The 26518-nt window shown below is 36.4% G+C and overlaps 1 protein-coding gene and 1 pseudogene across 3 annotated transcripts in view; one reads left to right on the top strand and one right to left on the bottom strand.

The window, feature by feature from the left end:
• The window catches only part of NUP188 (nucleoporin 188), a 116443-nt gene that overhangs the window by 24827 nt on the left and 65098 nt on the right, over positions 1-26518 (bottom strand). For all 3 annotated transcript variants that reach the window (XM_077146744.1, XM_077146757.1, XM_077146750.1), the window contains 5 exons: positions 25730-25844; positions 18104-18304; positions 14969-15058; positions 2258-2323; positions 1156-1275 (listed from right to left, as the gene is read on the bottom strand). In XM_077146744.1, coding sequence (XP_077002859.1) covers positions 1156-1275; positions 2258-2323; positions 14969-15058; positions 18104-18304; positions 25730-25844 — 592 coding nt within the window. The remainder of the gene's footprint in view (positions 1-1155; positions 1276-2257; positions 2324-14968; positions 15059-18103; positions 18305-25729; positions 25845-26518) is intronic.
• On the top strand, positions 15528-16196 carry LOC143673687 (MOB-like protein phocein pseudogene; annotated as a pseudogene).

Here is a 26518-nt window from a genome sequence, read left to right as displayed (position 1 = left end):
AGTCTTTACTGCACATATGACATTTATTATATACCACCTGTTCTATTATTTATTTCTTATATCACTTTCTTCTAAACAGATATTAAGAAACTTTACATATTATCTTACCAAAGTACCTACAACAGGTACTGAATAAAAATATTTTAATTTTATTTTATAGAATTTAGACACTAATTGTGTCATCCTTCATTCAACTTCAGAATAACTCTTGTTATGGCAGTAGAATTTCAATGTGGCAATCAAAAAGGGTTCTTAATGAAGGTTTCAAAAAATATCCACTCTCAAGAGATTTTGTTGGTTTGTCCAGAGTGATGCCCCGATGAATCCCAGAGTGAGTTGATCAGTGAGTGGAAAAGTATTTGAAAAGTCCCCTTCGGGGAATGGTGAGAATGGGGGAAAATTCAACCTTCCCAAGTTGAACTGTTGATATTCTCACAAGCAGTGTGGACAACCAAAGCTATAGGTTGAGCCCCCAGTCTGATGAGCCCCATTCATGCCCTGATGAATCCCAGAGTGATTTGATCAGTGAGTGGAAAAGTATTTGCAAAGTCCCCTTCAGGGAATGGTGAGAACGGGGGAAAAGACAACTTCTCCAAGTTGAATTCTTGAATTCTCACAAGCAGTGTGGACAACCAAAGCTATAGGCTGAGCCCCCAGTCTTGGGGTTTGTTCATATGAAACTTAACCCCACAAAGGATAGGTCAAGCCTACTCAAAATTAGGGCTAAGAGTCACCCCCAAGAGAGCTTCTTTTGTTGCTCAGATGTGGCTTCTCTCTCCAGCCAACACAACAAGCAAACTCACCACCCTCTCCCTGTCTACATGGGACATGACTCCCAGGGGTGTGGACCTTCCTGGCAACATGGGACAGAAATCCTTGAATGAGCTAAGACTCAGCATCAAGGGATTGAGAAAAACCCTAGAATGAGCTGAGACAGCATCAAGGGATTGAGAAAATCTCGACCAAAAGGGGGACAAGTGAAATGAGACAAAGTGTCAATGGCTGAGAGAATAATCAAAATAGGAATATGAAAAAAAAAAGAATGTCTGCATTTATTTGGGTTTTTTTGTATTTAAAAAATAAAAGAAATAAAAAATAAAAATATCCACTCTATTTAATACTCACTCTATTTAGGCATCTCATTGAACAACTTACCTTTTTGGCAGTGGATTTTGCTGATACGAGGGCTTGGAGCAACTCCAAGAGTGGGGAGAGTACATGCGGAAACATTCCACATACACTGTCCAGAATGATCCCAAGACCAGAGGTTGGCTCCTATGGGGAAAGGTGAGAAGTCACTTACCTTCATATTACCCACAAGTCTACACATACCCGAACTGCCCAGCAATCATAAGGAAAATTTAAAATAACCATTTCCTTTAGGAAGGCATTGTTTCTCCCTAACAATTTAAAATTTTCAGATTTCCACTAAAAAAGGCTATCGACAAGTGATTTAGTGAGGACCTTGAAAAAACCTGCTACTCCTTCCAGGGATTGCCTCCCCACCATCCTTCTTTAAGAATACCACATTATCCACCTTTGCTCATTACATATTTCTACTCAAAACTGAAAACCAATAAAAATCTCAGCATTTAGCCATCACACACAATTTAAATACTGTTCATACAAGCTTCTCCTAGGAACACTGTGTTTCTGTCAGATTGGAAAAGATCTCAAGAAAAGAATGGTAAGATATACAGGCAGATCAGTCAGGCCATAGTATAAGGGAAAATGGACTCACTCATCAGTAGGACCTTGAGATTTGAGACTGCTGCCAATGCTAAGAACAAGTGCTAGTGAGAAATTGTTCTCTCTAAAGCCTAATTCTCACCCCAAATAGTTACAATAGTCTGACAATTTCTGAAAGTTACAGTCCTCCATTGGTTCTTTCAAAAATGACAAGAATCTCGGTGCCCAAGAGACTCCCAGTGAGAAAAATGATTTGATGGGAAGGAGAGACAACACACTAGTTAATGATTTGGACTGTACACTCAAATCAGACAAACCTGGACCCAGATCCTGGCGATATTGCTTTCTAGGTAAGTGACCCTGGGCAAGCTGCTTCACTTTTCTGAGCAGCACCTTTTCTCATATGTAAAACAGTAATAATAATAATAGTATTTACATCACGGGTTTTTGTGGAGATTAAATGAGAAAACACAAATGCTTAGTACAGGACTTATTACAAAGTTAAGTGTTTGATAAATTTTTTTTGCTCCAGGGAATACCATAGCATGACTTCCTTTGATATACTTACTGTTCCCCAGAATAGTTCTGGAAGAGAAGGGTCTGCCAGGACTTCACATGCCGTGTCAATTACATCCTGTTAGGGGAAGGGGAAGAAAATGGTTTCCCTGGTTGAACCAGTCTATCTTTTTAAATTGTATTCTGTTGAAAGGAAAACACTCTGGGACTGTAGTAAAGAGCAAACAATACAATGTATGGGGAAGTGGACTGGAACTTTTAAAGTGTCATTTAAATGCAAGGTATTATTAGTCTCAACTAGAAGAATAACATCTTAATATTTTCTGTATCCTCAGCACCTAGCATAGAGTTAAGCACACACTAGGAGATCTAATTAATGCTTACAGAATCATTGTTTTTCAAATCCAAGTTATCAGGAAACCTTAGTTAAAATGGCGGAGTGAGACACTTCAGGATTCTATCACCCCACATAAGTTCTGAACAACCAAGAAGAACTGACAAACATTTTTCTCAAAGCTCCAAAAAACAATTAAAGGATTGAGGTAACAGGAGAATCACCTAATCAAGAAAAAAAAAGCAACTACCATAAAAGTGGTAGAATCCTATGGAGCCATGGCTGATCCTTCAACTACCTCTCACTAACTCAGCACAGAGCCAGCCCACATTCCCAGTATGGCTACCTGGTCCAGGTTCTTCAGGGAGCAGGACAACCCTCACGCACATCTAGGGAACGTGTATTACTGCTAAATCTGTCCAGTGGTGGCCTGGGGAATTTGCTGCACCAGAACCTGCCCTGTATGTAAGGTAGCTCAAGGAACTCTTCCAGAATGCTGTGGGAAAATAGTTTAGTTGTGGTTGCCTGGGGCAAAGTATTGGTGGTTGTAGGACATACAGTGCAATGCCTGAGACCATGAGGAAACTCTTTCCTAGGGAAGAGAGGACATCTGTAACTGTGTAAAAGGAAAACCCTGGTGCCAATCATGTATGCCTAAGACAAGACACATGCAGAGAAAGGGCCAGGAGAGCCCTTGGCCTTGGGCTGGAGCTATTATCTAAATTCACTGTATGGTCACTATATGGATAAACTTAGACAGTATTTGCATATTTCAATCTGCAAAGTTAAGTGTTTGATAAATTGTTTTCTTTTTTTCCTTCTTTTCTTTCTTTATTTTTGTTAGCTCCTGGCACTCAAGGAAAGCACTGTCATAACATTAGCTAAACATAATGCTTTAGGAACAAGCATTATAGAGCCCAAATTCCAGCAATTAGGCACTAAAGTATGAAAATACACAGATTTCAATAAAAGATCACAAAACATACAGACCTATGAAGCAAGGGCCCAGGCAAAGAAGACGAAAGCATATAAACACAAAGAGGTTATCAATAGAGAGGTGGAAATTATGAAAAGAATCCAAACAGAACTGAAGATCACATAAAAAAATTTTTTAATTCCCTAAAGAAGTTCAGCAACAGATTGGAGCTGGTATAAGAAAGAATCAGTGAACTTGAAGGTAAGACAGCTGAAAGCATCCAATCTGAAGAACAGAAAAATGAAAGAACGTACAAAAGTGAACAAAGCCTAAAGAACCCATGGGATACCATTAAGTGTACTAAAAAATGCATAATGGGAATCCAAGACGGAGAAGTGAGAAAGGGCAGAAAAATTAGGCAAAAAATTAGGCTAAAAACTTCCCCAATTCAATGAAAGACATGAATATACACATTCTATGACCAACAAACTCCAAAACAGAAAAACCCAATAGAACCACGTTGTGTCATTATAAGCAAGCTGCCTAATGCCAAAAAAAAGAGAGACCTCTGAAAACTAAAAAGGAAAAACATGTCACACATACAAAGGAAGTTTCATTAAGGTTAAGTGCTGAAAGCTCACCACCTTCCCCCTGTCTACCTGGGACTTGACTCCCAGGGTGTGGACCTTCCTGGCAACATGGGACAGAAATCCTGGAATGAGTTGAGACTCAGCATCAAGGGATTAAGAAAAACCCCAGAATGAGCTGAGACTCAGCATCAAGGGATTGAGAAAATCTTCTCGACCAAAAGGGGGAAGAGTGAAATGAGACAAAATAAAGTGTCAATGCCTGAGAGATTCCAAACAGAGCCAAGAGGTTATCCTGGAGGTTATTCTTACGCATTAAATAGATATCAACTTGTTAGGCAAGATGTACTGGAGAGGTTGGAGGGAAATGCCTAAAAATGTAGAGCTGTGTTCCATTAGCCATGTTTCTTGAAGATGATTGTATAATGATACAGCTTTCAAAATGTGACTGTACGATTGTGAAAACCTTGTGTCTGATCCTCCTTTTATCTACCTTATCAACAGATGAGTTAAACATATGGAATAAAAATAAATAGGGGGAACAAATGTTAAAATAAATTTAGCTTGAAATGCTAGTGATCAATGAAAGGGAGGGGTATGGGGTATGGAATGTATGAATTTTTTTCTGTTTTCCTTTTATTTCTTTTTCTGAATAGATGAAAATGTTCTAAGGAATGATCATGATGATGAATATGCAACTATGTGATGATATTGTGAATTACTGATTATATATGTAGAACAGAATAATCAAAAGGTAAGAATGTTTGCCTTTGGTGTATTTTGGTATTTAAAAAATTTTTTTTAATTAATAAAAAAAAAGATTAAGTGCTGATTTCCCATCAAAAAAGCGGCAAGAAGGCAGTGGGAAGACATATGTCAAGTGCTGAAAGCAAACAATTATTAACCAAACAATTATTAACAGAGACCATCAGGAGTTAGAAATAGGATAAGATAATGGGTAATTGGAGCTGAAGGGATACAGACTGTGCAACAGGACTGGATACAAAAACTCAAAAATGGACAGCACAATACTACCTAATTGTAATGTAATTATGTTAAAACACTGAATGAAGCTGCATCTGAGCTATAGTTTTTTTTGTTTTAGTTTTTGTTTTTTTTAATATATATTTTTTTATTTTTTATTTTTATTTTTTTCTCTATATTATCATTTTATTTCTTTTTCTGTTGTCTTGCTATTTCTTTTTCTAAATCGATGCAAATGTACTAAGAAATGATGATCATACACCTATGTGATGATATTAAGAAGTACTGATTGTATACGTAGAATGGAATGATTTCTAAATGTTGTTAATTTTTTTTAATTAATAAAATTAAAAAAAAAGTGCTGAAAGCAAACAATTATTAACCAAGAATTCCACATCCAGAAAAACTGTCTTCTTCAATAATGAGGAAAGGGAAAGGATTGTGGAAAGATGGCAGAATAGGAATCTCCAGGGATCCATCCCTCCACCAAAACAAACACTGAACTGACAGAAACTGTCAGAATCAACTATAATGAAACTCTAGTAGAACAGTGTGCAGTATTCAGCGAAGAGTTGGAGAAAGAAGCTGGTAAACTGCAATTAAATATCCTTGAATTTCATCCTCCCAACAGTAGACACTACCCTCCATCCTCCAACTGTGTATAAGCAGCAGTGGAACTGCAGGCTGAGCTCCTGGTACAGCTTGCAGGTACCAAGGTGCCATAAGGAACTAGTCCTCCAAATTACAGGATGGCATTTGGCATTCCTGACCACTGCCTTTTTGTTGTTTTGTTTTTTATTTTGTGAAATTCTAAATTATCTTTTTTTAAACATCTTTTATTGTGAAATATAATATATATACATATATATATACACAAAAAAAGCAATAAATTTCAAAGTACATTGTAACAAGTAGTTATAGAACAGACTTCAGAGTTTGATATGGGTCACAGTTCCAAAATTTTAGGTTTTTACTTCCAGGTGCTCCAAGACACTAGAAACTGAAGAAAATATCAATATAATGATTCAGCAGTCAAACTCATTTGTTAAATCCTATCTTCTCTGTTATAACGCCGTCTTTTCCCTCTGATCCTTCTTCCAATCTTTAGGGGTAGTTGAGCTATGCCCATTCGAACTTTTTCCTTTTGGAAAGGGCTGTTGATAATATGGGTCAGGGGGATGGAACTAGCTGATGCTCCGGAGAGGCTGGCCCCTTTGGGTTTCAGGACTTATATGACCTCAGAAACCAACTGCAGGTTTTAGGTTTCTGGAAAATAATCATAGTGCATAAAACTTTTACAAATCTCAGATAAAACCCTAGGTGTTCTTTAGGGTTGACAGGAATGGTTTTGGTTGGGATTTGGCAAACCTTGGTAATTAGCAACATCTAGCTGAACTTGGTGTAAGCGCAATCTCCAACCCTAACTGAACTCTCCTGGTGACTTCTACTTTATTTACATTTCTTTCCCCCATTCTGATAAGGAAAGTATCATCAATCTTATAGTGCCAAAGCCCAGGTTCATCTCTGGGAGTCATATCCCACGAAGTTAGGGATGCCTGACAACTGCTTTTTTTTTTCAATATTTTTATTGATAAACAGCATACAACACATTCTTAACATATAAACGTTCCCTAATATGGTGTACAATCAATGGCTCACAATATCATCACATACTAGTATAATCATCACTATGATCATTTTTTAGAACATTTGCAATACTCCAGAAAAAGAAATGAAAAAATACATACATACCATATACCTTACGCCTCCCCTTCTCATTGACCACTGGTATTTCCATCTACCCAATATATTTTAACCTTTGTTCCCCCTATTTTTTTTCTAATACCACTTATCACTCCCTTTCATTGATCACTAGTATTTCAATCTACCCAATGTATTCTAACCTTTGTTCCCCCTATTATTTGTTTTTTATCCATATTTTTTGCTCATCTGTCCACACTGTAGATAAAAAGAACATCACACACAAGGTTTTCACAGTCACCTAGTCACATTGCAAAACCTATATTATCAATGGACAGCACAATAATACCTAATTGTAAAGTAATCATGTTAAAACACTGAATGAAGCTGCATCTGAGCTATAGGTTTTTGTTTTGTTTTGTTTTGTTTTGATTTTACTATTATTACTTTTATTTTTTTCTCTATATTAACATTCTATATCTTTTTCGGTTATGTTGCTAGTTCTTCTAAACCAATGCAAATGTACTAAGAAATGATGATCATGCATCTATGTGATGATGTTAAGAATTAATGATTGCATGTGTAGAATGGTATGATCTCTAAATGTTGGGTTAATTTCTTTTTTTCCGTTAATTAAAAAAAAAAAAAAAAAAGAGAAGGGATAATTGGAGATGAAGGGATACAGACTGTACAACGGGACTGGATATAAAAACTCAGAAATGGACAGCACAATACTACCCAATTGTAATGCAATTATGTTAAAACACTGAATGAAGCTGCATGTGAGGTATAGGTTTTTTGTTTTTGTTTTTTTTGTTTTTTTTTCTTTCTATTATTGTTTAATTCTTATTCTGTTGTCTTTTTATTTCTTTTTCTAAATCGATGCAAATGTACTAAGAAATGATGAATATGCAACTATGTGATGTTATTAAGAATTACTGATTGTACATGTAGATTGGAATGATTTCTAATTGTTTTGTTAATTCTTTTTTAATTAATAAAAAAAAATTAAAAAAAAAAAAAAACCTATATTATCATTCTATATTCAATTTCAAGAAACATGGCTACTGGAACATAACTCTACAGTTTCAAACACTTTCCTCTAGCCTCTTTAATACACCTTAAATTAAAAAGGGGATATTTATATAATGCGTAAGAGTAACCTCCAGAATAACTTCCCGACTCTGTTTGAAATCTCTCAGCTACTGACACTATTTTGTCTCATTTCTCTCTTCCCTGTTTTGGTCGAGAAGGTTTTCTCAATCCCTTCATGCTGAGTCTAGGATTCTGTTCCACGTTGCCAGGGAGGTTTACACTCCTGGGAGTCATGTCCCACATAGAGAGGGGGAAGGCAATGAGATGCTTGACATTTGGTTGAGAGAGAGAAAGGCCACATTTGAGCAACAAAAGAGGTTCTCTGGGGGTGGCTTTTAGGCCTAACTTTAAGTAGGCTTAGCCTCTCCATTGCAGGGATAAGTTTCATATGAACAAACCCCAAGATTGAAGGCTCGGCCTATTGTAACTACTGCTTTTGATCACTTACTTCAGATCACTGGGAGGGCCAACTCTGAAGGCAGTTACTGCTCTAAACCCCCTCAGGGAAAAGTGGCAGAGAAGTCTTAAAGATGCAAAACAGACAGATAAAATACATATATTTTTTCCCCTTCTTTTTCAATGCCACATTTGGGAACAGAAATAGTTTGGAAAAGCCACAAATTTGCAACAAAAGCTCTCAACAAAAAATAATTTAGCAATCCCAGAAGACAGGGAAAATGAGATTTCTAAAGTAATAAAAAATAATATTAAGATCTCCTTCCTTGGGCAGGCCACAGTGGCTCAGTAGGCAGCCTTCTCGCCTGCCATGGCAGAGACTTGGGTTCAATTCCTGGTGCCTGCCCATGCAAAAAGTTAAAAAAAAAAAAAAAAAAAAAGAACCTCTCCTTCAAGGAATTCAGACCCCAAGGACTGGAAAACTGAAGCAATTAAAACCACTACAACCTCTCCCCTATCTAAACCACATCCCAATAGGGAGAGTCTGTTGAAGTTAAAGGCATTGCATCATTTTACGCACAGTCAGACAAAGCCACATACTGAACAGGATAGGAAAAACACAGAGTCTAGAGGCTTCACAGACTCATCCTCAGGGAAAACTGATGCAGATGATTCTTTCTTCCTGAGAGACCAGTCTGGTCTGGGAAAATCTGAGAGGTCTATAATACCTAAGCAGACTCTCCAAGGGAAAAAAAAAAAAAGGCATCATACAGAGAGGGCAAGAAACAAGAAAATAAGAATTGAAAAATTCTGATCTGTTAAACAAAATCTATGCTAGAAGTCTAGCATAAGCTGAACTGAATATCAAAGAAAAGATAGACAACAAAGTCATACAGCAAGAAAATTCTAGGTAAAAAAAAAGTGAAAACAATCTCCAGAATAAACTAATTAAGGAAATTAAATGTCTAGACACCCGCAAAAAATAAGGAATCACACTAGGAAAACTGAAGATATTGCCGAGTTAAATGAACAAATCAACAATTCAAATGAAATACAGGAGTTGAAACAATTCAGGTTGTTCAAGTAGACATGGAAAATCTAATCAAAAATCAAATCAATGGGTGGCCAAGATGGCGGCTTAGCAATGTGTACATTTTAGTTCCTCCTCCAGAACAACTACTAAATAACCAGAAACAGTACAGAACAGCTCCCGGAGCCACGTCAGTGATCAAACACACAGCGTACCCCAGACTGGACCAGCTGGGCCGTCTGCGAGCCTCCCGAGAACTGTGAGTTCCCCAAGCCATGGCGGACAGCGCCCCTCCCCCACAGGCTGCTTCCCACAGGGGAAATGAAAGAGACTTTACCAGCAGCAGGGACTGAGCGCAATCAAACGCCAATTGTGGAATTAATTAACAAATTCTGAAAGGCCCCTAGCTCAGGTGAACCTGGTCAAAGCAGAGGTCGCTCATTTTTTGCCCTCGAGCCAAGCAGGCAGGGGTGACAGAAAAAGAAAAAAAAAAAAAAAGAAGGAAACAGAGGTCTTTGTGGCTGTGTTTCTACAAAGGCTTGACTGCCTTTGAATATAGTGGTAGGGCTTCTCAGGCTGCAACTGCCCCAGGCACAGGCAGAAACAAGCTAGTTTGAGGGCTTGTCTGGAGCCTGTACCTTCCCCAGGGGAGGGGTGAAGCCCAACTCAGGTGGAATCCCTCCGTCAACTAATTCAGTCACCAGGGCTTAGTAATTTGAAGCCATTAAAACCAGCCTACAATCTCTCCTCTGTCTCCACCATGCCCCCAGCAGGGAGAGTCTGCCAAAGTTAAAGGTACTGTATCATCTTATGCTGGTGGGACCTGCAGGCAGACAAGCGCCACATACTGGGCAGGATAAGGAAAACAGAGTCCAGAGACTTCACAGGAAAGTCTTTCAACCTGCTGGGTCTCGCCCTCAGGGAAAACTGATGCAGGTGACTCTTTCCTCCTGATAGGAGGACTGTTTGGTTTGGGAAAATCTGGCTGGGGTCTATAATACCTAAGTAGACCCTCCTAAGTATGGTGGAAGGCACCATACAAGCAGGGCAAGAAACAAGAAAACAAGAACTGAAAAATTCTCCTCTGTTAAACAAAACTTAAACTAGAGGTCCAGATAAAGCTGAACTGAATGTCAACGAACAGATAAGACAACAAATTCATCCAGTAAGAAAATCCTAAGTAAAAGACGTGAAAGCAATCTCCAGAATAAACTAATTAAGGTAATTAAATGCCTAGATGCCAGCAAAAAATAACAAATCACTGTAGGAAAATTGGAGATATGGCCCAGTCAAAGGAACAAACCAACAGTTTAAATGACATACAAGAGCTGAAACAATTCAGAATATACGAACAGACATGGAAAACCTCATCAAAAACCAAATCAATGAATTGAGGGAGGATATAAAGAAGGCATAGGAATGCACAAAAAGAAGATATCGAAAGTCTGAAAAAAATCACAGAACTATGGGAATGAAAGGCAAGGTAGAAGAGATGAAAAAAACAATGGAAACCTACAATGGTAGATTTCGAGAGACAGAACATAGGATTTCTGAACTGGAGGATGGAACATCTGAAATCCAACAAGAAACAGAAACTATAGGGAAAAAATGGAAAAATATGAGCAGGAACTCTGGGAACTGAAAGACAATATGAAGTACACGAATAAACACGCTGTGGGTGTCCCAGGAGGAGAAGAGAAGGGAAAAGGAGGAGAAACTAATGGAGGAAATTATCACTGAAAATTTCCCAACTCTTATGAAAGACTTAAAATGACAGATCCAAGAAGTGCAGCGTACCCCAAAGAGAATAGATCCAAATAGACGTACTCCAAGACATTTACTAATCAGAATGTCAGAGGTCAAAGAGAAAGAGAGAATCTTGAAAGCAGCAAGAGAAAAGCAATCCATCACGTACAAGGGAAGCCCAATAAGACCATGTGTAGATTTCTCAGCAGAAACCATGGAGGCAAGAAAAGAGTGGGATGATATATTTAAATTACTAAAAGAAAAAAAATGCCAACCAAGAATTCTATATCCAGCAAAATTGTCCTTCAAAAATGAGAAATGAAAACATTTTCAGACAAAAATATCACTGAGAGAATTTGTGACCAAGAGACCAGCTCTGCAAGAAATACTAAAGGGAGCACTAGAGACAGATACGAAAAGACAGAAAAGTGTGGAGAAGAGTGTAGAAAGGAAGACTCTGAGTAAAAGTAAAAAGAAGGAAAATTAGATATGACATATAAAATCCAGAAGGCAAAATAATAGAAGAAAGTACTACCCATGCAGTAATAACACTGAATGTTAATGGATTAAACTCTCCAATCAAAAGACATAGTCTGGCAGATTGGATTAAAAAATAGGACCCACTATATGCTGTCTCTACTCAAAGGACATGAGGGCAAGGACACAAATGGACATTCACACATCAATGTTTATAGCAGCATTATTTACAATTACCAAGAGATGGAAGTAGCCAAAATGTCCATCAACAGACGGTTGGCTAAACAAACTGTGGCATTTACATAAGATGGAATATTATGCAGCTGTAAGATAGAATAAAGTTATGAAGTATGTAACAACATGAATGGACCTTAAGGACATTATGCTGAGTGTGATTAGCCAAAAACAAAAGGACAAATACTGTATGGTCTCACTGATATGAACTGACATTAGTGAATATACTTGGAATATTTCGTTGGTAACAGAGACCATCAGGAGATAGAAATAGGATAAGATATTGGGTAACTGGAGCTGAAGGGATACAGATTGTACGATAGGACTGAATATAAAAACTCAGAAATAGACAGCACAATATTACCTAACTGTAATACAATTATGTTAAAACACTGAATGAAGCTGCATATGAGAATGATAGAGGGAGGGGGGCTGGGGCATAAATGAAATCACAAAGAAAGACAGACGATAAAGATTGAGATGGTATAATCTAGGAATGCCTAGAGTTTATAATGATAGTGACTAAATGTACAAACTTAAAAAATGTTTTTGCATGAAGAAAAACAAAGGAATGTCATTACTGCAGTGTGCTGAAAATAGATGGTAATTAATATTTTAAAATTTCAACTTATGTGTGAGACTTAAGCAAAAAATGTTTATTTGGTACAAATTTAAACTTTGACTAGTACATCTCCTAATATAACTTATGTAGATAGTTGGTTGAACATGTTAAGTACATGGGACTTTGTTGGTTTGTCCAGGTGATGCCCTGATGAGTCCCAGAGTAATTTGATCAGTAAGTGGAAAAGTATTTGCAAAGTCCCCTTCAGGGAATAGTGAGAACGGGGGAAAACTCAACTTCCCCAAGTTGAATTCTTGATATTCTCACAAGCAGTGTGGACAACCAAAGCTATAGGCTGAGCCCCCAGTCTTGGGGTTTGTTCATATGAAACTTAACCCCACAGGGGATAGATTAAGCCTACTTAAAATTAGGCCTAAGAGTCACCCCCAAGAGAACCTCTTTTGTTGCTCAGATGTGGCCTCTCTCTCTAGCCAACACAACAAGCAAACTCACCACCTTCCCCCTGTCTACATGGGACATGACTCCCAGGGGTGTGGACCTTCCTGGCAACGTGGGACAGAAATCACAGAACGAGCTGAGATTCAGCATCAAGGGATTGAGAAAAACCCTAGAATGAGCTCAGAATTAACATCAAGGGATTGAGAGAACCTTCTCGACCAAAAGGGGGAAGAGTGAAATGAGACAAAGTGTCAATGGCTGAGAGATTCCAAACAGAGTCGAGAGGTTATCCTGGAGGTTATTCTTATGCATTAAGTAGTTATCACCTTGTTGTTCAAGATGTAGTAGAGAGGCTGGAGGGAACTGCCTGAAAATGTGGAGCTGTGTTCCAATAGCCATGTTTCTTGATGATGATTGAACAATGATATAGCTTTCACAATGAGACTCTGTGAATGTGAAAACCTTGTGTCTGATGCTCCTTTTAGCTACTATATCAACAGATGAGCAGAACATATGGATAAAAATACATAATAGGGGAAACAAATGTTAAAATAAATTTAGTTTGAAATGCTAGTGATCAATGAAAGGGAGGTGTAAGGGGTATGGTATGTAAAATTTTTTTTTCTTGTTTTCTTTTTATTTTTCTGTTGTCTTTTTATTTCTTTTTCTGAATTGATGCAAATGTTCTGGGTAATGATCATGATGATGAATATGCAACTATGTGATGATAGTGAGAATTGCTGAGTGTATGTGTTGGGAATGTTTGTGTTTCTTGTAATTTTTTTAATTAATAAAAAATTTAAAATATATATATATATATTACTCTATCCTTGAATACCACATAGATGATGAAAGCAAATTTCATGCGTTTGGAAGTGTTTTAACTAATAATTGAAGGAGAAAAGACATAATTAGAACGGTGCCATTCTGCAATCTCTAATGAATTAAAAGATTAGACAATAAACATTAGTGGGTGCTAACATGACAAAAAAAGAAAACCAAATTTTATGCATCTCCTGATGGAAGTGGACACCACCACCTATGAATTAGCCTTGCTCTAGAAAAACAAAAACAAACCTGAATTATCTGATTAAGTTTCTAGATTTAACTACAGAAGTACAGGCGATGAAGGAATATGTAAAATAGCACCACAGGGATGTAATCAGCAAATTCAAGAACATGGGATGGTCTTCGATGACAAATTACTTAAATTCTTCAACAACCAAAAAAAATTACAAAAAGTATAAAAATGTAGGGTAACTTACAAATCAGCACTGTCCAACAGAACTTTCTGTGATGATGAAATATTCTATATATGTGCTGCCCAATATGACATCCATTAAACACACATGGCTATTAAAGCACTTGAAATACTTACTGTTGAAGTGACTGAAAACTTAGTTTTTAATTTTAGTTATTTAAACTTACATAGCCACATGTGGCTCGTGCTACCACAGTGGACAGAGCAGTTATACATAAAAAGAAACTCATAAGACATATCAACCAATTATAATGTGTGTGTGTGGATGTATTTGGATTCTGACTCAAACATATGACAAATATACACATTCATGAGACAAGTAAATACTGAACCCTGACTTGAACTTAAAGATACTGTTTTGTTTAGATATGATAATCCCTTCAAAGTTAAGTTTTTTCTGAAATATCCATAGATGAAATTAGATGATGCCTGGGATTGACTTCAAAATAATTGGGGTAGAAAGCAGCAAAGATGAAAATTAGCTGAGTTAATAAGTGTAGTAAGCTGATGACAGGATCATGAGAGTTCCTTATACTACTGTGTCTACTTTGATATAAAATTTAAAATGTTTCACTTAAAAAAATGCTGCAGAAGAATATTTTATTAGCATTTCCAGATGTCTGCAAAAGCTACGCCACAGGAAAAAAAAGAACTATAGACAAATTATTATTACATTTCTAAAAAAGAATTACTACATTTTCATGTATGTTTGTGCAGAAAATGTTTGGAAGAGAATACACAAAAATGCTAACAGAAGTTTTTCTCAGTGGCAGTTTTATATTTTCTTGTTTTTATCAACATTTTCTGATTTTTCCTATGATTAACATACAATACTTATATAAAACAATAAATGAAAATGAACAGCAATAAATAAACTTAAACCTAATTTAACCAAGGTAAGCAATATCACCTCCAAGGGAGTAGTTTAGGAAAATGATTGTAAAGTTGGGCAGGACAGCCTGATGAAAGTCAGACACTGACCTGCTGATTGCCCAGCGTGTGTAGCTCCAATGAGGTCAGAGCAAAAGAAAGGAGTCCATAGACACACATGCACGCAGTGCTGGTGGTACACTGTAAAAGCAAAGGAGTGAATTTTATTCAGTGAATAATTCTGAATAACACAAATTCCCCATTTCAGCATAATCCCATTACCATTATTATGGTCCCTATAAACAAACAGGAAGGTAATTGAAAGCCTCATAATTTTCCTAACTTTCTTCCAAGATCAGTAAGACAAAGGGAACAAAGAGAAGATGTGAATCAAAAGTTTTACAACTCAGTCAAGAATAAAATCAAAAGAAAACTACTAAAGGAGATTAGGCTTCAATCAGAGATAAAATGAAACTGAGCTGGTTAGGACAAAGGTAAATCAGAATATGGGGCAAAAGATGATAATAAATGTACTCTAGAGTTTCACCTACTGTATGATAACAAAGGCAGAGAGGTTTATGGTGTCTAGGACATAAATTTTCTGCAATACACAATCTAATCAACCTGTCTGGATAGTTCATTTAAACAGCCCAAACACATGTTTGAGGGGATGGTAGTGCTGAGGCGGAATAGGTTAGGCACCAACACACAAGACTTCTATAATTGCCCTGATTAATCTTTGATGAAATGGACAGTACACTAGTTGTTCAGCAGATTATTCAACAGAACATAAGGGCAAATTGCTCCAATATTGACAAAATTCTTGAACATCTGAAGGCCAAGATGAGGTGTACAAAAGTATGAACGTTTAAGGCATTCTGCCTTGAGCTAAATGGTCTTGTTATCAAATTTCAGAGTGTTATCCAGCTACTTGTACTCAGATGACAACAACTGAACAACAGATTTTCCTTTGTTCAGTTCATAAAACTCCAAAAGTGTCCTGCCATTGACACTAGACACACAATGATGGTCCTGCATGTCTTCTGAACAGCCATAAATAGTTTCCCAGAAGAGTTAGCATAAAGAATCATCTGTAGCAAAACTAGGATCAGTTCACCATAGGATTTACAGAATATTTTAATGAGCTTATTTTCACTACCAGTAGATATTTGATGAATATGAAAATGAAACATTTTTGTGTCACTGGTTAACTAAATTTGTGATGAAGTATAATTTGATGTCCAAAGATAACCTGATTGTACCAATTTTAGAAGATGAACTACAGAATTCAGTTTCTAGAGAAGTGAAGCATGAAGAGAATCAGGGAAAAATATACTGAACACATAATTAACGTTAATTATGTACTTGTTTTGGAAAATTGTTCTAACTACTTAGAAAACAGTCTTTAAAATAGTTTGATTCTCCCTATTAGTACCATTAATCTCTTCATCTAACCATTCAGCCAACATTTAGATAGAGTTGAAAGAATATTGTAATATTTATTTTGCAACTTCTCCCCACAAAATTTGTCTGAATTACATGTAAGTGAGAATTGCAAGTTTCAAGGGTGTTAATGAATGCTCGCACATGTTTTAGACTCTGTTATCCATTGCGTTAAGAAGGACTCAACTACAGATTTAACAATTTAATAATCTGTTGGATGCACTTTTTAAAAAGGCACTGGACGGGTGCATGGGTGGTTCAGTGGTAAAATGTTCACCTTTCATTCAGGAGACCCAGGTTCAATTTCCGGACCATGCACCCCCAGAAAAAAAAAAGGCATTGGACATAAAAGCGAAAAGAAAAAAAAAAAGGCACTGGAGGTCTTACTGTCAAACTGTAATAAGGCACTATGAGAGGATAAAAAATTGTATATGTTGTGAAGAAAATATTTAAACCATTACTTGACTTGATTTAATAAATACAGGGAATTTTTTAATTTCATTTTTCTTTTGATAAAAGGCTTATTTTGAAATGAAGATGAAATATGTTTATCTTACTTGAATGTAAGGAAATAAAATTATATAATATGAGGCAAGTATGTACAGCAAAATTGTGGGAAATAGCAGCACACTGAGACTGTGCCTTTCTAAACCTGCTAACCTATTTGGCTTTGGACAGTGCTATCCCAGCAGCCATTCATTACTGTGCCACAGCTGACAACTGTCTTTTAGGAAGTTTGGGTTCATAGTGAAATGAATGTTGACTCTGAAATAATGCATTTATATTATCGTTACTATAAACTAATGGGAATAGTAATTTTTTTTTATATGCTGTATGGTGGGGTCACATTTCATCATTTTTCCATGTGAGTATCCCATTATTACAGCACCATTTGTTAAATTTTTGTTTGCGTGTTTTTTGATTGTTTGTTTTTGCTTTGTTTGATTTTTGGGGGAAGTGCATGGAAGGGGAATCAAACCTGGGTCTCCTGTACGGCAGGCAAGAATTCTACTACTGAACTACCCTTGCAACCCTGGGAATAGCAGTTTTTAAATGAACTTGCTAAGTATTGAAAGCCTAAACTACTAAATTCATAAATCAGTTATGTTAAAAAAAAAGCAAGAGAGAATTACTTTCAAATTGATCAAACTTTGTACGGAGAAGAAAAAAAATCACATTCAGCTACAGAAAGGATAGAATCCGTGTGCTGATGTGAATGACACAGGTAACAAAACTGCCAAGAAGATAAATTAATCAGGTTCAGTAAGTGGATCTGTTTTGGCTGAGGTTTCACTTTAGACCATCAAAACATGCTGACTAACCCATGCCACTAAATTAAGCCCCAACACAAGACTCAAAAGAATTTCTAATTCATCCTGGTGTATACAGTTGAATAAATAAGCCCCCCAATGAGATTTCTCCCACCAAAATAGTCAAAACTATCTTCTTCCAGGAGTATACACATTAGTTAAAAGTCAGACAAAATGGGCTCAAACTGGGTCTACTACTAACTGGCTGTTATTGCTTCTTTGGGCAAATTACAACTGATTGAATCTCAATTTCCTAATCTGTAAAACAGGGATGATAGTCCCTAACAGAAAGAAGTGCTATAAGAATTAAATAAAATAATGTATAAAAAAGTTGAGCATAGTGTCTGGTCATAGAAAATGCTCCATAAAGTCTGGTGACTAAATTATCATTAACCAAATCACTATTACAATTATCATCACTATTACCATGGCTCATTAATGAATCCCCTCTTTACCCATCCTCATGCTCAAACACCAATAGCCTTCAACTCACATCATTTCCCCCACTGGCAAGAGACCGGAGCAGCCGAGTCAAATACTGAAATACGTTGAGCTGGATGGCTGTGCCACCTATCTTCCGGACAATACTGCTTGTCTCTTCTGGGTTCAGGGTGTGACGAAGGAGAGCCCAGGCCAAAAGAACCGGAGCATGATGAGAAATGTCCCCAAAGGTCAACATCAAACGATCCATATCCTAATGTGAGAGAGAGAACACCAAATGTATCGCTGAATAGAAAGGATCAAAACTTCTCAAAAGAATTCTTCATCATACTCAACAAGCCTTTCATTCAACCCTAGAGGCCTCTCCTTCCTGTTCTGATATTTCACTCTTCTAAAACACCCAGTACCTCACTGATAAACCCCTTGATTACTCTTGCCTTTACTCACGATTTTTTTTTATTTTAAATAGTTTTAAGATTATAAAATACATGTTCAAATAGAAATTTTACTCTGATCCTTCTTGAACTCACCACGATATTTCTCCTTGTTTTCTATTTTCCTAACCATCCCATATTAATGTTCTTCCCTTTATCTCTTTTTTCACAGGCCCCATGAATGCAGATAATGCCTAAGGTTCACTTCTTGGACAACTTTTTGTCCTTGTACCATCTCTATGAGTGATTCCATTCACTCTCACAGATTCAGCAATCAACTCTGGGCAGACGATTGACAAATCCAAGATTTTTTCCAGATCCAATTAACTGCTTAACAATTTAGAGCCTCTGATCCCACAACACAAAAATTTTATGTGGCAATAAAGTCAGGTAGTTAAAAACATGCTACTATCAGAAATGAAAGGGAGGAGATTACTAATAACCCCACAGACAAAAGGATTATAAAATAATCCTATATAAAGGAAGGCTCCTCTGAGGGACGGATGTTTGAACCCAGATCTGAATGATGCAAAGGGACCAGGCAGGAAAAGATCTGGGTGGCTCCAGGATCTCGATTAGAGAAGGTCCATGGTGTTTACAGGAATATAATCCCACCCTTATCTGCTTAGATCAAATTTTAAAAATTGTATTTACTATGAAATATTTTATACATATATCTAAGAAAACCAACCTAAGGATCCACGTAGTTGTCACCCAGCTTTAGACATAAAGCATCACAGATAGAGTTGAAATGCCTCCATGTTCTCCTCCAATCCCCTTCCCCTCTCTATGCCAATGAGGGGTAGCCACTATTCTGAATTTGGTGATTATTGTTTTCCCATGGTTTTAAACTTTAGCATTGGTGCTGTGGCTGTATGTACATGTGAATGTATCAATAAGATAAAGTACTCATTTTCAAACTTGATACTAATAGAACAAGTGAATATTTATTGGGTGCAAAAAATAATAAAATAATAAAATAATGTTATGAACATTTGTATGCCAACAAAATTACATACTTGGATAAAATGGACAAATTCCTTTAAAAAAAAAATACATTACCTAAACTGACTCAAGAGGAAAGAGAACACCTCAATAGATCAATAACAAATAAAGACGTCGAATAGGAATCTAAAACCTCCCAACAACAACAATAACAAAAAGAAATAAAAATAAAAAAGACAAATTAAAAAAAAAAATCCTCCCAACCAAAAAAACCCAAGACCAGATGGAATCACTGATGAATTTCACCAGTGGATCCCAACCTCACATGGTAAACAAAAATTAACTCAAAATAGACCAAAGACTAGATGTTTGAATTAAAACCTTTATAAAACCTTTGGAAGAAAATATAGGGAAACATCTTCAGGACCTTGTGTCAAGCAGCAGTTTCTCTGACTTTATACAAAAAGCACACACAACAAAAGAAAAAATACATAAATGGAACTACATCAAATGTAAAAATTTCTGAGCATCAAAAAATTTTATCAAGATCTTGAGGCTTGCTCTTGTGAAGCTTATTTATGTAGCAGACAAGCTTTGCATAGCCATAGTTATGCCTAACAGTTACTTCCAAAAAACCTCTTTTGTTGCTCAGATGTGGGTTCCCTCTCTCTCTAAGCCCAACTCTGCAAGTGAAGTCATTACCCTCTCCCCTACCCTGGATATAACATCTAGGGGTGAAAGTGAGATATGAATCCCAGGGATGAGCATGGCCCTGGGACCGTGGGATTGACAATGCCATCCTGACCAAAAGAAGGGAAAGAAGTGTGTCGTGATCAGGTTCATGTGTCAACTTGGCCAAGTGGTGGTACCTGTTTGTCTGGTTGGGCAAGTGCTGGCCTGTCTGTTGCAATGAGGACATTTCATAGAATTAAATCCTGATCATGTCAGCTGCATCCACAGCTGATTCCATTTGTCATCAGCCAAGGGGAGTGTCTTCTGCAATGAGTGATGCTCAATCTAATCACTGGAAGCCTTTTAAGGAGGATTCAGGAGAGACAGGCCCTTCCTGCTTTGGCTAGCGAGTCTCTCCTGTGGAATTCGTCCAGATCCTCCATCAGAATCGTCGGATTCATAGCCTGCCCTGCGGATTTTGGACTCCGCGTTTCTGTCGTCATGTGGAGACACTTTTATAAATTTTATATTTGTGAGTGCTCCCTGTTGATTCTGTTTCTCTAGAGAACCCTAATACAAAGTGTAACAAATAAGGTATCAGTGACTAAGTAAGTTCATTTGGAATTGAGAGGCTATTCTGGAGGCTACTCTTACACAAGCTTCAGCTAGACATTATATTACCTATCATGGTTTGTCAAACTCCAACCCAAACCATTCCTGTTAACCCTAAAGAACATACTAAGAGCTTTATCTGAGATTCTATAAATGTTCCACGCACTATGATTGCTCTCCAGAAACCTACAACCTCCAGATCGGTCCTGAAATGAAGAGGAGCCAGCCTCTCCAGAACATCAACTACTAGTTTCATCCCCTATCCTATATTATCAACAGCCTCTTCCAACATGAAAAAGTTAGAATGGGCATAGCCCAATTACCCCTAAGATTGGGAGAAAAGTCAAAGTTGCTGGTGGAGTTATACAGAAAAGTTCGAGTTTAACGAATGAGTAAGAGTGCTGAAACATTATATTGATATTTTTTTTAGTCTCCAGTACCTTCGACCAGCTAGAAGTAAAAACTTAAAATTGTGGAAATGCAACCCATACCAAACTCTGAAATCTGTTCTACAACTGATTGTTGTGATGTACTTTGAAATGTATTGCTTTTTTGTATATACGTTATTGTTCACAATTAAAAAAAAACTATTATGAAAACTTCATAAAGAAAGTAAAAAAATCAACCTTCATAATGGGAGAAAATTTTGGAAATCATATAACTGATAAGGGTTTAATATACAAAAATATAATTTCTACAACTCAACAACAGAAAGACATATGACTCAATTAAAAAATGGGAAAAAGACTTGAACAGACATTTCTTCAAAGAAGATACTATCAATAAGCAGATGAAAAGATGTTCAGTGTCATCAGCCATCAGGGAAATGCAAATCAAAACCACAAGGAGATATCATCTCACCCCACAACAGAATGACTACTATAAAAAACAGAAAATAACAAGTGTTGGAGAGGATGCAGAGAAGTAGGAACACGCTCATACACTGATGGTTGGAATGAAAAGTGGTCCAGCCACTGTGGAAAACAGTTTAGTGATTCTTCACAAAGTTATGTATTCAATTACCATATGACCTGGCAGTCCCACTTCTAGGTATATACCCAAAACAACTGAAAGCAGGGACTTGAACAGACATTTGTGCAGCAATGTTCACAACAGGATTATTCACAATTATCAAAAGTGGAAGCAACCCAAGTATCCATCAACAGATGAATGGATAAACAAAATGTGGTATATACATACAACAAATATAATTATTATGCTACAAAACAGATGAGCCTTGAAGATATCATGTTAAGTCAAATAAGCCTGACACAAAAGAACATATATTGTTAAAAAAAAGACCTCTCGAGGTTTGTTCACATGAAACTTATCCCCACAAAGAATAGGCTAAGTCAACTTAAAATTAGGCCCAAGAGTCACCCCCAGAGAACCTCTTTTGTTGCTCAGATGTGGCCTCTCTCTCTCAGCCAACACAATAAGCAAACTCACTGCCCTCCCCCTCTATGTGGGACATGACTCTCGGGTGTAAACCTTCCTGGCAACGTGGAACAGAAACCCTAAAATGAGCTGGGACTCAGCATCAAGAGATTGAGAAGACCTTCTCAACCAAAAGGGGAAAGAGAGAAATGAGACAAAATAAGTGTCAATGGCTAAGAGATTTCAAACAGAATCAACAGGTTATCCTGGAGGTTCTGCTTAAGCATTATATAGATATCACCTTTTTAGTTAAGGTATAATGAAGAGGCTGGAGGGAAGTGCCTGAAAATGGAGAGCTGTATTCCAGTAGCCATGTTTCTTGAAGATGATTGTATAACGATATAGCTTTGCAGTTTGACTATGTGATTGTGAAAACCTTGTGTCTAATGCTCCTTTTATCTACCTTATGAACAGATGAGTAAAACATATGAATTAAAAATAAATAATAGGGGGAACAAATGTTAAAATAAATTTAGTTGATTGAAATGTGACTGATCAATGAATGGGAGGGGTAAAGGGTATGGTATGCATGAATTTTTTTCTTTTTTCTTTTTGTTTCTTTTTCTGAATCGATGCAAATGTTCTAAGAAACTATCATGATGATGAATATACAACTATGCAATGGAAAAAAAGAATGTTCAGATTGTACATTGATTGGTTTTAGTAATAAAATTTAAAAAAGAAAAAAGAATGGAATGATCATATAGTAAGAATGTTCATGTTTGTATGTTGTTATGTTTAAAAAATAAATAAATAAGTAAATAAATTTAGAAAATAGATAAATAGAAGGCGAGGTAGTTGGGTAGATTGAATGATAGGGCAAATATGGCAATTCATTAAAAGCAGATAGATGTGGATATCTGAGTGATGGTTATAATGGAGTTCTTTGTATAGGGTTTATATTATTTTTGCCACTGTCCTGTAAATTTGAAATTATTTCAAAGTAAAAAGTTAAAACAAATGACCCCTTGATATGCTGTCTACAATAGGCTCACCTTAGACCCAAGGATGCAAATAAGTTGAAAGTCAAAGGCTGGAAAAAGATACTCCATGCAAACAGTAAACAAAAAAGAGCTGGGATAGCTATACTAATATCAGACAGTGTATATATATATATTTTTTTTAACTTTTTTATTGTATAGTATAACATATATACAAAGCAAAGAAATAAAAAAGCAATAGTTTTCAAAGCACTCTTCAACAAGTAGTTACAGGACAAATCCTAGAGTTTGTCATGGGCTACCATACAATCTTCACAGATTTTTCCTTCTAGCTGCTCTAGAACATTTCTAGCTGCTCTAGAAAAATCCTCCAAAACTCTAGGATTTGTCCTGGGCTACCATACAATCTTCACAGATTTTTCCTTCTAGCTGCTCTAGAACATAGGAGGCTAGAAGGCTTAAATATTTTTTTATCACCACAATCAACTTTTTCTCTTTTTTGTGAAAAATAACATATATACAAAAGAGCAATAAATTTCAAAGTATGGTACCACAATTAGTTGTAGAACATATTTCAGAATTTGACATGGATTACAATCCCACAATTTTAGGCTTTTACTTCTAACTGCTCTAAGATACTGGAGACTAAAAGAGGTATCAATTTAATGATTCAACAATCATATTCATTTGTTAAATCATAAGAAATCATAACAGGATACTATCAACAACTATATGACAACAATCCAGACAACTTAGATGAAATGGACAAATTCCTAAAACACACAAACAAGCTACACTGACTCAGGAAGGAACAGAAGATTTCAACAAACCAATCATAAGTAAAGAGATTCAACCAGTTATCAAAAATCTTCCTACAAAGAAAAGTCCAGGGCCAGATGGCTTCACTGGGGAACTTTATCAAACATTCCAAAAAGGGCAGTATATATTAATAAAAGGGACAATCCACCAGGAAGAAATAATAATCATAAATATTTATGCAACTAAACAGGATGCCCCAAAATACATGAGGCGAATATTAGCAAAACCGAAAGGAGTAATAAACGTGTCTATAATAATAGTTGGAGACCTCAGTATACCATTCTCATCAACAGATAAAACACCTAGACAGAGGCTCAATAAGGAAACAAAAAACGTGAATAATATCATAAGGGAACTAGACCTAATATCAAAAGAATAAATACTGTATGCTCTCACATATATGAAATAAACAGAAAACACATACTCAAAGTCTAACAGTAGAACACAGGTTATCAAGAGTTAAAACAGGGAGGAAAATAGGGAATTAATGTTTAACTGTATGGAGTTGCTGTTTAGGGTGATGGAAAAGTTTTGGCAACAGGAGACACACCTTTGCATATGTAATTAACACCACAGAATTGTATACTTGAAAAGGGAAATTTTAGGTTGTATATAAGTTACTCCCACACATACACACACAAAAAACTGTACAACACAATGAGTGAACCCAAATGTAAACAGTGCACTAAAATTAATAGGATAATTATACTACTGTTTCATTAATCACATCAAAGATATCACACTAATGCAAGAAGTTACTAATAGAGAAAACTGGGTGCGTGAGAAGGCAAAATATAGGAAATGTGTACTTTCTGCATGATGTTTCCACAAACCTATTCAGTTCCCATAAACTACTTGATACAAAAAATAAAAAGAAAACATTTTGCTATAGCTGATTAATCAAACTGAAGATTATATCATTTCATGTAAACAAAAATTCTTAATAAAAAAGGAAAAAAAAAGAAACAAAACTATGATACTCCTAGAAGAAAACATAGGAGAATATGTTCAGGACCTTGCAATAGGCAACGGACTCTCAGATTTTATACCAAAAGCATAAGCAACAAAAATAAAAACAGATAAAATGGACTTCAGCAAAGCACCTTATCAAGAAAATAAACAAGAAACATACAGCACGAGAGAAAATATTTGGAAACTACATATCTAAAATGATGTAAAGTGGTGCAGTCAATATGGAAAACAGTATGGCATTTCCTCAGAAAGTTAAACCTAGAATTACCATTGAAAGCAGGGACTTGGGAGAGATATTTGCACACCAGTGCTCACTGCAGCATTATTTATAAATACCAAAAGATGGAAGCAACCCAAGTTGATAAATGGAAAAACAAATTGGCATTACATGCAATGGAATATTATTCAGCCATAAAACTGAATGAAGTTCTGATACACACAACCACATGGATAAAGTTTGAAAACAGTATGTTGAGTGAAATGTCGGATGCAAAAATACAATCTCTCATATGAAGTAACTAGTGTATGTAAATGCTGAGACGGAAAGTACATTATATATTACCAGCGGCAGAGATGGGGGAGGGGAAATGGAAAGTAATGCTAAGTGGGTACAGAGTTTCTGTTTGCAGTGATGGGAAAGTTTTAGTAATGGAGGATAGTGATAGTAGCACAACACTGGAATGTAACTAACACCACAGAATCCCATACTTAAAAGTAGTTAAAATGGGAAAAGTTATGTCATATATATATATATATATATGTAACCGGAATAAATATTTTTTTTAAATAAAACATACTACTAACTACAAACCATCCCAAAAGGCAAAGAGGCTCTTCCAAGTTCACCTGACAAATAAGCCCATTCTGAGCAAACTGGTGCAGTTCTCTTCTGTCATCCAAAGCACACTTATGCAAGGATTCAATATCCATACCTTCCACCAGGATGAGGGCACTAAAGTAGCTGGGAAAAAAAAAAAAACAGTATCATAATATCACAGTGTCTATATGCTACTCTGAACTTCACTGAGAATAAGTTGAGATATTCAAACACTTCAATATGAAAACAACTAATGATAAATTTTACATTATCTTCTCATACTAAGACTTAAAAAATCCAGTATGTATTTTATAATTCTAGCACATCTCAAGTCAGACCATTACAAGTGCTCAGTAGCTATGTGTGGCTGGCTAGTCCTAGCATATTGGATGGCACAGATGTAATAGAGAAGGTTTCTACAATCACCAATTACATCTGATCCCCATAAACTGCCTCATCTCTCAAGTGTGTACCTTTGCTCACACAGGCAATAGGCCCCAAAGATGTAACCGTTTCCACTAATTAAAGAAACAAATAAGAAATTTAAAGTCCACAGACTATGACCTCAAGGAGGCAAAGAATATGTTTGCCATGCTCATCGCTGTGTCCTTAGCATTTCAATAGTGCCTGACCTGCAACAGTTGCAACAAATTTTTGTTGAATTAATGGATGAATCCCTTAAATGAAGACAGTAAGTAAAAGAATATGGTACTTATTTTGAATATCATTCTAAATCATAGCCATTATGACCTATATAACCTGGAATGTGGCAGTACACCCACCTATTTCCAAGTGAAAAGTACACCTGCCCCTTACCC

This window comes from Tamandua tetradactyla, chromosome 2, assembly GCF_023851605.1.
Source record: "Tamandua tetradactyla isolate mTamTet1 chromosome 2, mTamTet1.pri, whole genome shotgun sequence".
Taxonomy (NCBI): domain Eukaryota; kingdom Metazoa; phylum Chordata; class Mammalia; order Pilosa; family Myrmecophagidae; genus Tamandua; species Tamandua tetradactyla.
Note: the sequence above shows the minus strand (reverse complement) of the source record. Positions and strands in the feature narration are given on the sequence as shown.